The sequence below is a fragment of the Myxine glutinosa genome, chromosome 1 (assembly GCF_964187855.1).
Source record: "Myxine glutinosa chromosome 1, kmMyxGlut1.1, whole genome shotgun sequence".
In the NCBI taxonomy this organism is placed as follows: domain Eukaryota; kingdom Metazoa; phylum Chordata; class Myxini; order Myxiniformes; family Myxinidae; genus Myxine; species Myxine glutinosa.
The window spans coordinates 145,684,684-145,697,238 of record NC_136261.1 but is presented as its reverse complement, the minus strand read 5'-3'; the positions used below and the strand labels follow the sequence as shown (position 1 = coordinate 145,697,238).

The 12,555-nt window shown below is 43.8% G+C and overlaps 1 protein-coding gene across 1 annotated transcript in view; it reads right to left on the bottom strand.

Moving 5' to 3' along the window:
* SND1 (staphylococcal nuclease and tudor domain containing 1) overlaps nucleotides 1-12,555 on the bottom strand; it is a gene marked incomplete in the record, with an annotated part of 904,817 nt that overhangs the window by 81,382 nt on the left and 810,880 nt on the right. The window contains 1 exon segment of the mRNA XM_078777892.1: nucleotides 8,252-8,440. Within this exon segment, the coding sequence (XP_078634018.1) occupies nucleotides 8,252-8,440 (189 nt within the window).

The following is a 12,555-nucleotide window of genomic DNA, read 5'->3' as shown; positions in this document are numbered from 1 at the left end:
ACCGGACCCCCCATCCCCCCCCCCCCCCCCCCGCGACCGGCCAGGGGTCGTTTCGGTCGGGTCATCCGGACCCCCCCTCAGGTTGACCTCCCTGGACCAAGTCCATTCTGGGGGGGCGCGTGTAGCGACCCATGGGTCCCCCAAGCAAGACCGGCATCAGAATCTCCTTGCTCCAGCCGGTGACGTCACCGGCGGGGATCCACGGCGCCAGAGTGGCTGGTCACGTGACCGCCAAAGCGTGCCGCGCGTGCGGGTATAATGAGCTACACCTGTGGATCACGTGCGAGGCGTGGCTTTCGGTTTCGGTTTTTGGTTTTGCTTTATAAGGCAGCCCGATAAACGGGCTTTTTAGTGTTCCCGAGTTGGTTTTACGAATAAACATCTTCTCGGACGAGTTTGTGACTTGCCATCCTTTTATCCGGATTCTGCTGGAGTCCGGACTCCTTCAATATATAATTTGCATAAGTATTAAACCCCTGAGTCAATTTTTTTTTAGAAACGCCTTCGGCAGTGATTGCAGCTTCAAGTCTTCTTGGTTGTGTCTGCACCACCATTTTCTCCCAGTAAATAACTCAAGTTTAAGCCAGCTGTCTTCGCTCTGCTGCCAAACTTCAATACCTGCCTTCTGACAAGGCTCAAGCATATTGACATGGACGTGACAGTGACTTCACCACAACACATACTTGCAGACATTCTCCCACTCTTGGTACTCTGAATCCTGTGGTGAGGCAGTTGCTTAAAACAACTTGCATTCGCCTTCTGGAAGGTAAATCCAACTGAAGACAACCACAGATCATTCCACAAAGCTCACAACAAGTGTGTCTACTCTCTGGAGAGCTAGAAAACAACATCTGTCCAATCTCAAGAATGAGCTTTCAAACTTGTCTCCATCATCTAAAACCTGGTGGCGCCTCGTCAAGGTGGTGCCTTTTGTGAAGACTTACACCCTCTGCCCTCTTAGTGCTTTGTCCCCTCATATATTTGCAGGATGCACATGGTCCAGCAGCAACCCCCTCCCAGTGAAACTGCCTAAATCCAGGACCACTGCTCATCTTCGACCCATTATTCCTTTTTTCCCCACCTGTGGAATCACCTTCCACATTTTCTTCAATCTTACTCTTACCTCCAGGTCTTCAAAACAGCTGTTCACCACCATCTAAAGTCATCCCCCATTCTACACGTGTTAAACCACCCCCATCATTCCCCCAAAATTTTGCTTATATATCCATCTTGTCCACCCCCTGAGTTCTCCCTTAACTGAATCCCTCGTTTGTCCGTCTCCATCTATTTTCTCCCTCCGCCCTGCTGTTGGCATTTCACCTTTTTTTTCTTTTTCTGCTGTTCCCTTTATGTTGTGTCCTGATTTGTTCTGTCATAGCTCTTCCACTAGCCTGGTGTTGGCTTAGCGGTTCGGGTGCGGCTTGGGATCCTAGGATCCTGGGTTCGAATCCCGGTCGATCGCTGAATTAATGCCAGGGGGGTTGACTCAGCCTGTCATCCTCCCGAGGTCGGCAAATTGAGCACCTGCTCACTAGTGGACCACGGTGCCCAAAAATTGCTCTGCAGGGGAAAATGGCCTCTAAAGGTGGTTCTATAGCTCTTCCACAAGCTAAGATCGTGCGGCAATTTTTTTTTGCCCCCTCCCATTAAAACAGTGCCCCCCACATTTGCGGATTCGACTTTCGCAGCATTTTCCAGGAACATATCCCCCACGAATATCAGGGTCCGACAGTATATACATACACATATGTGCATACATCCAAGAAAGAACGACAAGCTAGAAAACAAATACAACATCTAGCATGTACAATGACATTTCCTCAAATAGAAATAGCAAAGGAAATCATTCAGCAATTTAACAAATTCTTCAAATCACTGCTTGTGCAAATCATACGGACAGCAGCGTAAAGAAGTAATTGGTACATTTACTGTTAAAAAAAGAACACCACAAAGAGTAAACCAGGCTTCTAAAATAGTTCAATAAAATCCATTCCTGGCTACGAAAATGGACTGTAATCAGGAAGGAAATGATTTGAAGCCAAAAGTATAAACATAATGTAAATCGGACTAATTACACACCGTCACACGCAATTAGTGTACCGTAGAATAAGCACAAAGCCCTTGATAAAATGTAACGCAGTAGAATTGCACAACAAAGAAAAGAATAAACAAAGGATGTGTTGAAATTTGAGGCATAAATATCAAAGTGGTACGAGCAGCAGGTGCCGATAGCATATTACAACGAGAACGGCACCCAGTGGAGAGCATACCTCCACCTGGTTGGCCGTATCACTCAATGGTGAAGAATCACTTATAAATTAAATAACTCATATCCGAATCCATATTCAGATCTTCACCAAAATCGAATCGATTCTTCCTCGTCACACACACAACCTCTCCACCAGGTTTCGTCCAAATCCATCCATAACTTTTTGAGTTATCCCGCTATGTATAGTTTTTGGCCCAATCTCCCAATGGTGAAAAATCACTTGGGAAATTAAATAATTCTCATATCCAAATCCATATTCAGATCTTCACCAAAATTGAATCGAATCGTCCTTGTCAGACACCCAACCGGCCCATCAAGTTTCGTCCAAATCCGTCCACAACGTTTTGAGATATCCTGCTATGTATCGTGTTTGGCCCTGTCTCCCAATGGTGAAGAATCACTTTAAAATTCTAGTAGCCGGATCCAAATCTGGATCTTCACCAAAATCCAATAATTTCGTCCTTGTGACATTCGCTACATCTCTGCCAAATTTCGTCCGAATACGTCCATAACCTTTTGAGATATTTTGTTCACAGACAAACAAACGGACACACAGACGGTGGTGAAAACATAACCTCCATCCACCTTTGGTGGCGGAGGTAATAATTGTTGGAATACTTTGTTGGATCAGACATCCATGACATTCTCCCCAGGCAGTGCAGAATAGCAAGTGTGAGTTAAATTAGAACAAGATGATATTTGAGAAAGTCACGAAGACGATGCCTTTCGATACCAACACACGGTATATGTCTATTGGGAAAAAATCTTTCACACAAGTAGTCTCTGTAGTGGAGAAAGAAACATTCCGATCGTAGTGAACTTGGCAATAGGCACCGGCACCCATTTTGAATGCACGGGACATGTCCAGAGAGACTGGTATGACCTATTGCTTGATATTCAGCACATCCATTTATTGCTGAAACTGCAGGATATAGCATTTCCAACTCGGAGAAGGAGGATAGAAAAGTGATTTGTGGTCTTACATTTGGAGACAAAATGACATATGGCTCACGACAATTAAGCATGGACAAGCATGTAATTAGAAAATGACTAATATGTATTTATTGTGGATTGTAATGATGTTTGAAGGACTTGTGAAAGAAGTTTAAAAAGAGATGTTGTACAAACAGATGGGAATGGAGTAAAACAGCAATAACTAGAACGCCACTCAGTGGAGCGCATACTCCCGCCGTGTGTTTAGTTGGAATAATATGTTTTGTTTAACATCCCCTCTCCCCAAAACAATAAATGAAAAATAAAGTAGGTCCTAACTGTCAGATAATTTATTTTGATATATTTCGGAATTAGAGGAGAAAAACATCATTCAAGAATAAGAATAAAAGCTTTAATGCAGTAAAACAGAAAAAAAAATTCCCAAAATAAATTCCTGGATCTGGAATAATATCCTGAGCTTCACCAAAAACTAATCAATTAAAATTCAAATGAACTAAATTAACTAAATTAACTAACTAATCAAAAACTTCACCTTATCCCAAGGGCAATCATCTCACCAACTTTCATCCAAATCCGTTCAGAACTTTTCCAGATATATTGTTCGCGAACCAAAAAAATTCTTCAAAAAATTCCTGGATCCGGAATAATATCCTGAGCTTCACCAAAAACTAATCAATTCTTCCTCATCCAAAGGGCAATCATCCCACCAACTTTCATCCAAATCCGTTCAGAACCTTTACAGATATCTTGTTCACAAACCAAAAAAATCCTTCAAAAAATTTCCTGGATCCGGAATAATATCCTGAGCTTCACCAAAAACTAATCCATTCTTCCTCATCCGAAGGGCAATCATCCCACCAACTTTCATCCAAATCCGTTCAGAACTTTTCCAGATATCTTGTTCACAAACCAAAAAAATCTTTCAAAAAATTTCCTGGATCCCGAATAATATCCTGAGCTTCACCACAAACTAATCAATTCTTCCTTATCCCAAAGGCAATAATCCCACCAACTTTCATCCAAATCCGTTCAGAACTTTTACAGATATCTTGTTCACAAACCAAAAAAATCCTTCAAAAAATTTCCTGGATCCGGAATAATATCCTGAGCTTCACCACAAACGAATCAATTCTTCCTCATCCCAAGGGCAATAATCCCACCAACTTTCATCCAAATCCGTTCAGAACTTTTACAGATATCTTGTTCACAAACCAAAAAAATCCTTCAAAAAATTTCCTGGATTCCGAATAATTTCCTGAGCTTCACCACAAACTAATCAATTCTTCCTTATCCCAAGGGCAATAATCCCACCAACTTTCATCCAAATCCGTTCAGAACTTTTACAGATATCTTGTTCACAAACCAAAAAAATCCTTCAAAAAATTTCCTGGATCCGGAATAATATCCTGAGCTTCACCAAAAACTAATCAATTCTTCCTCATCCCAAGGGCAATCATCCCACCAACTTTCATCCAAATCCGTTCAGAACTTTTACAGATATCTTGTTCACAAACCAAAAAAATCCTTCAAAAAATTTCCTGGATCCGGAATAATATCCTGAGCTTCACCAAAAACTAATCAATTCTTCCTTATCCCAAGGGCAATCATCCCACCAACTTTCATCCAAATCCGTTCAGAACTTTTACAAATATCTTGTTCACAAACCAAAAAAATCCTTCAAAAAATTTCCTGGATCCCGAATAATATCCTGAGCTTCACCAAAAACTAATCAATTCTTCCTCATCCCAAGGGCAATCATCCCACCAACTTTCATCCAAATCCGTTCAGAACTTTTCCAGATATCTTGTTCACAAACCAAAAAAATCCTTCAAAAAATTTCCTGGATTCCGAATAATATCCTGAGCTTCACCAAAAACTAATCAATTCTTCCTCATCCCAAGGGCAATCATCCCACCAACTTTCATCCAAATCCGTTCAGAACTTTTCCAGATATCTTGTTCACAAACCAAAAAAATCCTTCAAAAAATTTCCTGGATTCCGAATAATATCCTGAGCTTCACCAAAAACTAATCAATTCTTCCTCATCCCAAGGGCAATCATCCCACCAACTTTCATCCAAATCCGTTCAGAACTTTTCCAGATATCTTGTTCACAAACCAAAAAAATCCTTCAAAAAATTTCCTGGATCCGGAATAATATCCTGAGCTTCACCAAAACTAATCAATTCTTCCTCATCCCAAGGGCAATCATCCCACCAACTTTCATCCAAATCCGTTCAGAACTTTTCCAGATATCTTGTTCACAAACCAAAAAAATCCTTCAAAAAATTTCCTGGATCCGGAATAATATCCTGAGCTTCACCAAAAACTAATCAATTCTTCCTCATCCCAAGGGCAATAATCCCACCAACTTTCATCCAAATCCGTTCAGAACTTTTACAGATATCTTGTTCACAAACCAAAAAAATCCTTCAAAAAGTTTCCTGGATCCGGAATAATATCCTGAGCTTCACCACAAACTAATCAATTCTTCCTTATCCCAAGGGCAATAATCCCACCAACTTTCATCAATTTTTTTTGTTGTCTCACGAAAGTTCCAAGATGGAACATTTTGTCCTAAATGCAAAACGTTACATTTGGTGGAAACCCAACACAGCACATCACCCAAAGAACACCATCCCTACTGCAAAGCATGGTGATGGCAGCATCATGTTATGGGGATGTTTCTCATCAGCAGGGACTGGGGCACTTGTCAGAATAGAAGGGAAAATAAAAGGAGCAAAATACAGAAAAATCCTCGAGGAAACCTGCTGCCTTTTGCAAGAAACCTGCAATTGGGACGGTCCTTGAGTGGTGCAGTCAGAGCCCCGACCTAAATCAAATCGAAAATATGTGGCATGACATGAAGATTGCTGTCCATCAACGCTCCCCACGCAACTTGACTGAGCTTGACAGTTTTGTACAGAAGAATGTGCAAATATTGCCGAATCAAGGTGTGCAAAGTTGGTAGAAACCCATCCCAACAGACTCACAGCTGTAATTGCTGTTAAAGGTGCTTCCATCAAGTATTAACTCAGGAGGGTGACTTATCCAACAAAGATGTTCTAGTTTTTCTATTTTTAATTAATTTTCCGAAATTTGTAGAATTTGTTTTTCACTCGGAAGTTTTGGGTTACGATGTGTAAAATGAAGGTGGAAAAGGTCTGATTTAATGCTTTTTAATTCCAGGCAACAAAAGGTGAAAGTTTGAAAGGGGGTGTAGACTTTCTATGGGCACTGTATATAGGCAGCCCCTGCCTTATGAACAGGTTACTTTACTGAACTCTAAGTCTAAATGTTTGCAACTAACCCTATACAGCATCGGGCCTCTTGGAGGAGCTGTAACATTGAACGAAAACGGACAAAAAACGGAAAGACAGCAGAAAGAGGAGGAAAACAATCAAGACCAGACAAATGACAAAATTAAGTGGAGGGTGACATGGAGAAAATGGGGATGTGGACCAGGATTTAAACTCAGGCTAGACACAGCTTAGAGGCGAGTGTGCGATGGGACATCCAGGACGGCACACGCGCATGAATGAATAATACATAAATAACATAAAATTGAAATAAAATGCACACAGGTAAAGGAAAAAAGAAAAAGTTTTTATATTGTTCATTCCGGAGTGCGGACCTAAAATGGCGACTTATGCTGCCAAGGGTGGTGGGGGGGGGGGGAGTGGGGTGTAAAGGGGGGGAGGAAAGGTGGGTGAAGAGAGTGGGGTGGGGAAGGGTGGGTGGAGAGAGTGGGGTGGGGAAGGGTGGGTGGAGTGGGGGGGAGGGGTGGGGAAGGGTGGGTGCAGAGGGGAGGTGGGGAAGGGTGGGTGGAGAGGGGGGAGGGAGGGTGGGTGGAGAGGGGGGTGGGGAAGGGTGGGTGGAGAGGGGGGTGGGGAAGGGTGGGTGGAGAGGGGGGTGGGGAAGGGTGGGTGGAGAGGGAGGGTGGGGAAGGTTGGGTGGAGAGGGGGGGTGGAGAGGGGAGGTGGGGAAGGGTGGGTGGAGAGGGGGGGTGGGAAAGGGAGGATGGAGAGGGGGGGTGGGGAAGGGTGGGTAGAGAGGGGGAGGGAGGGTGGGTAGAGAGGGGGGAGGGAGGATGGGTAGAGAGGGGCGAGGGAGGGTGGGTAGAGAGGGGCGAGGGAGGGTGGGTAGAGAGGGGGGAGGGAGGGTGGGTAGAGAGGGGGGAGGGTGGGTGGGTGGAGAGGGGGGTGGGGAAGGGTGGGTGGAGAGGGGGGTGGGGAAGGGTGGGTGGAGAGGGGGGTGGGGAAGGGTGGGTGGAGAGGGAGGGTGGGGAAGGTTGGGTGGAGAGGGGGGGTGGAGAGGGGGGAGGAAGGGTGGGTAGAGAGGGGGGAGGGAGGGTGGGTAGAGAGGGGGGAGGGTGGGTGGAGAGGGGGGTGGGGAAGGGTGGGTGGAGAGGGAGGGTGGGGAAGGGTGGGTGGAGATGGGGGTGGGAAAGGGTGGGGAGAGAGGGGGGTGGGGAAGGGTGAGTGGAGAGGGTGGGGTGGAGGGAGGAAAGGGGGGGGGCGGGGACGAATGATGACGTGCCTGGTATGTCGGGAGGACTGATGAGTGTATTTATGTTAATATTCTAAGGCTAAATTAAACAATTATCACTCCACTCTGACGAGAGTACAGCTTTTAATCATCTATCTCCACCCGTGTTGAAAGGAATTCGCTGCTTATCCTTCACAATCGTTGAAAGATTGAGGTCCCAAGATCGACGATGGCCTCAGATGTTGGTAATTTAAAACATCTAATTGCATTAATTTTAATGGGACTTTGTTCTGTAAGTACTGGTGTTCGTATGTCGGGAGTTTGCAAGCCTGCACCCGTCAATTTTGATGTCGTTTCTATCCAGTGCCAGACCTTCCCAGCAGTCGGGTGAGCTTACTAATGCTATGGGGAAAAGGTCAGGTTTTTGGTTCTTAAAATATATGAGGGAAAAACTTTTTAACTCCACCATACACAAGTTATGAAAAGTGCAAAACAATACGCCTCGAACCAGGAGCTAAAACATTCAGGTAAAGTAACTCACCTTTGACTTGGTCTGCTGAGCTGCTTCCTCTGCACTCATGAGGGCCTTGTAGTAATTTGAACGCTCAGCTGAGAAATGCACCTTCGACAACGCGTGCTCCACAAGAGCTACCGATAGGTTTACACCATCCACTTGCAGCCAGCCGATGAAGTTTCCAGCCTTGTCCATTCCTTCAACCTCAACAATCACCTTTCAATGACAAACAAACAGACACACGTCATTCATGAAGCTTCAGCACTGATTATGGGGAACATTGATTGCTAAATCACATAACGTGGTGTTTTCACTGACAGACATTCAATTTTTAGTACTTAACATCCATATTGTCTGTTTTTTTGTGACATTGTGCGTGTTGAAAGCCTTGAAAAATAAATAAATTAAGCTTCATCAAGTGATTAAAAAAAAGACTGATTAGTGCAAATTTTTGGACAACCGATTAATGCAAATTACAAATAGTATTTTATTTTTAGATACTCAAGTCAGATGTTCCTGAGTGAGAATTCGTAATTCAAATTTTTTTTAAAGTGGGAATAATATCAATCTACATTTGCGCACAATCAAAAACAACGAAACCTAAAAAGTGTTAAAATGACAGTGTGAAACAGCCACAAAGCAACCCTGGGTGCTATCATCATGTGATTAGCAGTGGAGGGGGGGTGGGGGGGGATCCACCAATTGGAGAGAGGAAAAACAAAAGAAAATCAAAGATATAATCGATATGCATTAAAATCTGCCTTAGCGATCACCTTTACAAAGGGACCACCTGTCTATGAAGGTCACTTTTTCTGTTTCCCTTGAGTAGTCTTTCTAAACAGGTTCGACTGAATGTATATATATATATCTGTGTCCAATGTCCATGCATAAGTAACTTTTTTTGTACCAAAGAGGAGGAATTTTCAAACTTGCATGGCTTTGTCTCGGATCGCAGCACATCTGCTAGCTCATGACTCAGCAACTTTAACCACTTTCCCGTGGTGACTTTTACACAATAAACTTTGGTTTTATTCTTATCATGAAGAGTCCATCCTCAGGAGGAAGAAGAAGCAGAAAGACTCGGAACTCTGCTGTAAAAGAAATAAGCAAACAAACAAGCGGTCGCAGGCTAGTACTTGTGAAACCAGTCACTGGGACATTGCCCTTTTGACCTCAAAAACAATAGGCTTCCAGAATTTGAATGGTGAACCAATTCAGTGACCCAATATGCAATCCCCGTTCAAATTTCCAGTCAATTGGATGGAAATTGACGATTTTGTGACCATGACAAACACAATAGGCACATCGCTGTTGATTAGCTTGACCAGGTGGTTAAGTTTCGTGGAGATCAGTGTCGAATTGTGACCTGTAAGCAACTGACAGAGAGACAAACAAACAGACAAACAGAATAACAGATCAGACCATATTATGTACTTGCAAATCTTCAATTTTGTAAGTAACAAGCACATGAACAAACACACAAACAGAAATTTTGCAAATCATACACATAAAGTTAGATTAATAAATATAAAAATATATATTAAAGTATATGGAAGAGCACAGCCTGGTGTTGGCTTAGCGGTTAGGGTGCCGGCTTGGGATCCCAGGATCCTGGGTGGGAATCCCGGCCGATCGCTGAATTAACACCAGGGGGATTGACTCGGCCTGTCATCCTTCCGAGGTCGGCAAATTCAGTACCAGGTTACTGGTAATTCCTTGTGTGTCGCAAGAGGCGACTAACAGGGTTGGCGGCAGTAAGGGCATCCGACCATAAAACATTGCTTCAAAAAGGGGGCCACGGTGCCTGAAAAAGGCCAACCCCTGCTCTGCGGGGAAAGATGGCCTCTAAAGGTGGTTCATATGGAAGAGCACACCACCAACAACAACAACAACAACAGAGACGGCAACAACAACGTGTTATAAAAGATCCTTCGTTTTCCGGCTGGTCCGCTTCATTGTGCATCGTGAATGAGACTCTCACATATTTAGTTTCTCCTGGATGTTTCCCCAGCCTGGATTGCACTTATGCTGCTACTGTACAGAAGGCATTACTAAAAATACCGGCGCACTCTGTGCAATCAGGCCCAGTGTTTTCCATCAATCTGTTTCATCTACCCTTCCTATCCCTAAGCCATAGATCTATCCCCTATCTTACGTTATGTTTCATCTGCCCCTTTAACCCCTAACCAATTACCCCACACAATCCCTGAGAGGGAAGACATCATTTGTTTGTGGGTTTTGCAGCAGCACTACAGAAAACACGTACTCCAAACGCTGCTTCTTCTTTCTCCTATCCATTAGGACGGGCTCTTTTCTCATCATTACATAGGTAAAATAGTGGTATTCACCAATTGGAAAAAGTCTGTTACATCTGCATAACAAAACGTTTCCCATCATATAAATAGGGACAAGGCTTAGTACCCCTTCTCCAAGGGGAGCTTAGTACCCCTTCCCAATCATTGAGGCTTTCAGAATGAATGAATGAATGAATGATCGTTTTCAGGCCATTTTCCCCACTAGAGCGGGGGTTGGCCTTGCGGGCCCCATGACAATCATGGTTCCCTGTTTGAGGCAATGTTTTTATGGCCGGATGCCCTTCCTGACGCCAACCCTTGGTCACGCTCTTACGATGCGCAAGGATACGGTGTACCTATTCTAAATCGGGGTACACACCGGGATCATTCATCCCAGCAAGCTGGTACTCAATTTGCCGACCTCGGAAGGATGACAGGCTGAGTCAACCCCCCTGGCGTTAATTCAGCGATCGACCAGGATTCGAACCCAGGATCCTAGGATCCCAAGCCGGCACCCTAACCGCTAAGCCAGCACCAACACTAGGTTTCAGAGTAATAAGCATTAATTTTAATCTGCAAGTGCCACATATATAAAGTTAATGTAATGGAAAAGATAATCTGTAATCTATGGTAAAGGAAAGCAACTTAATAATAATAAAAAAATCAGGTACAAAGAGAAGGAAAAGGCAATGACTCAGAGAAGCCCGAACTGTCCATAAAAAGGCATAATCACAGACGAATGCACGAATTCAAATCAGCAAAGGCAAAGTCCCACTCAAGGAATGGCATTTTGTAAATTTACATGTTCCACCTGCACAAAAACAGGATGCAAAGTGAAAATTGAAGAGTGCGATGCCAGAAATGACAGTTTCAGTCAGTCATCGTGTGACTTTGGGGACAAGTTAAGTTCAACATTTTGAGTCAAAACAAAAGTGCTGTTTGGATTTAAATGATGCAAAGACACGCGGATAAAAAGGTATGAACAGGGATTTTAGAAAACAAGGTTTCACGCAAAAACGGACGCATTTTTGCTTATTAACATTTCATTCTGCCATTAATTGCATATGAGGTTGATAAATGTAATACTTGTTGATGCAAAGCAGATTATTTCAGCCCACCGCAGGAAAAGGCCTCCCTCAACCAATGTTGAGGGTTGTTTGGCATGCTTGCCAGGCTTGCCAAGTGTGGGTTTGGTGAGAGTGAGCAGCTATGGGAATTGAATTCACTCCAACCAGAGGAGAAAGAAACATGTCTTTAAAAAACAACTCGACTAAACAGCGTGCTCTCTGAAAAGCTTCTTTTTTTTGTATACAACATCGAGGCTTGTGTAAGAGCTAACATTAATGACAAAAAAACAAACGGACACAAAATATGATAAAGGGAGTAGGAGACAAGATGGGGAGAGAGGGGGAGCACACAAGTACAACATTTGAGAGCAGGGACATCGGGAGATCTGTGGGAGGGAGAGGGATTGGAGGGAGGAGGCGTGGGGAGGGGAGTGGGGGGTGGGAAATGTAAAAACACATGGACACAGCTAGGACTTCCAGGAATGAAGTCGGTATTTCAGAAAAGTGGATCTGGGGTGAATTGACGGGGGTAGAAAAGATCAAGGTTTTGGATGGTGGAAGATAAGAGATGGCAGTGAACAGCTGCTTTAAAGACCTGGTGGGATGAGTGGGATTGAAGAGAGTGGGGGAGTTTGTTCCAGAGGCGGGAGAAAAGAGGAATGAAAGAGTGAAGGTGAAAAAAAGCTTTAAAAAAAAAAGAACTAAGGTTTTTACCCTTAATAAAAATGACACCACCTGGTGCTCCAAAATGGGGGGGGAAAACAACATCAATAAATAAAAATCCACAGACTGTAAACCAAGGACACTATACCCATGGCTTTAAGAAAATGGGAGGACTGAGTCAATCGGACAGGTGTAGGTTCTGCAAAGTAGAAGCAGAAAACAGGAGCCACCTAGTATCAGGATGTACAAACTTGTGTCAGAGCAGCTGTACACCCAAAGGCATAAAGTATGTCGAGTAATCCACTGG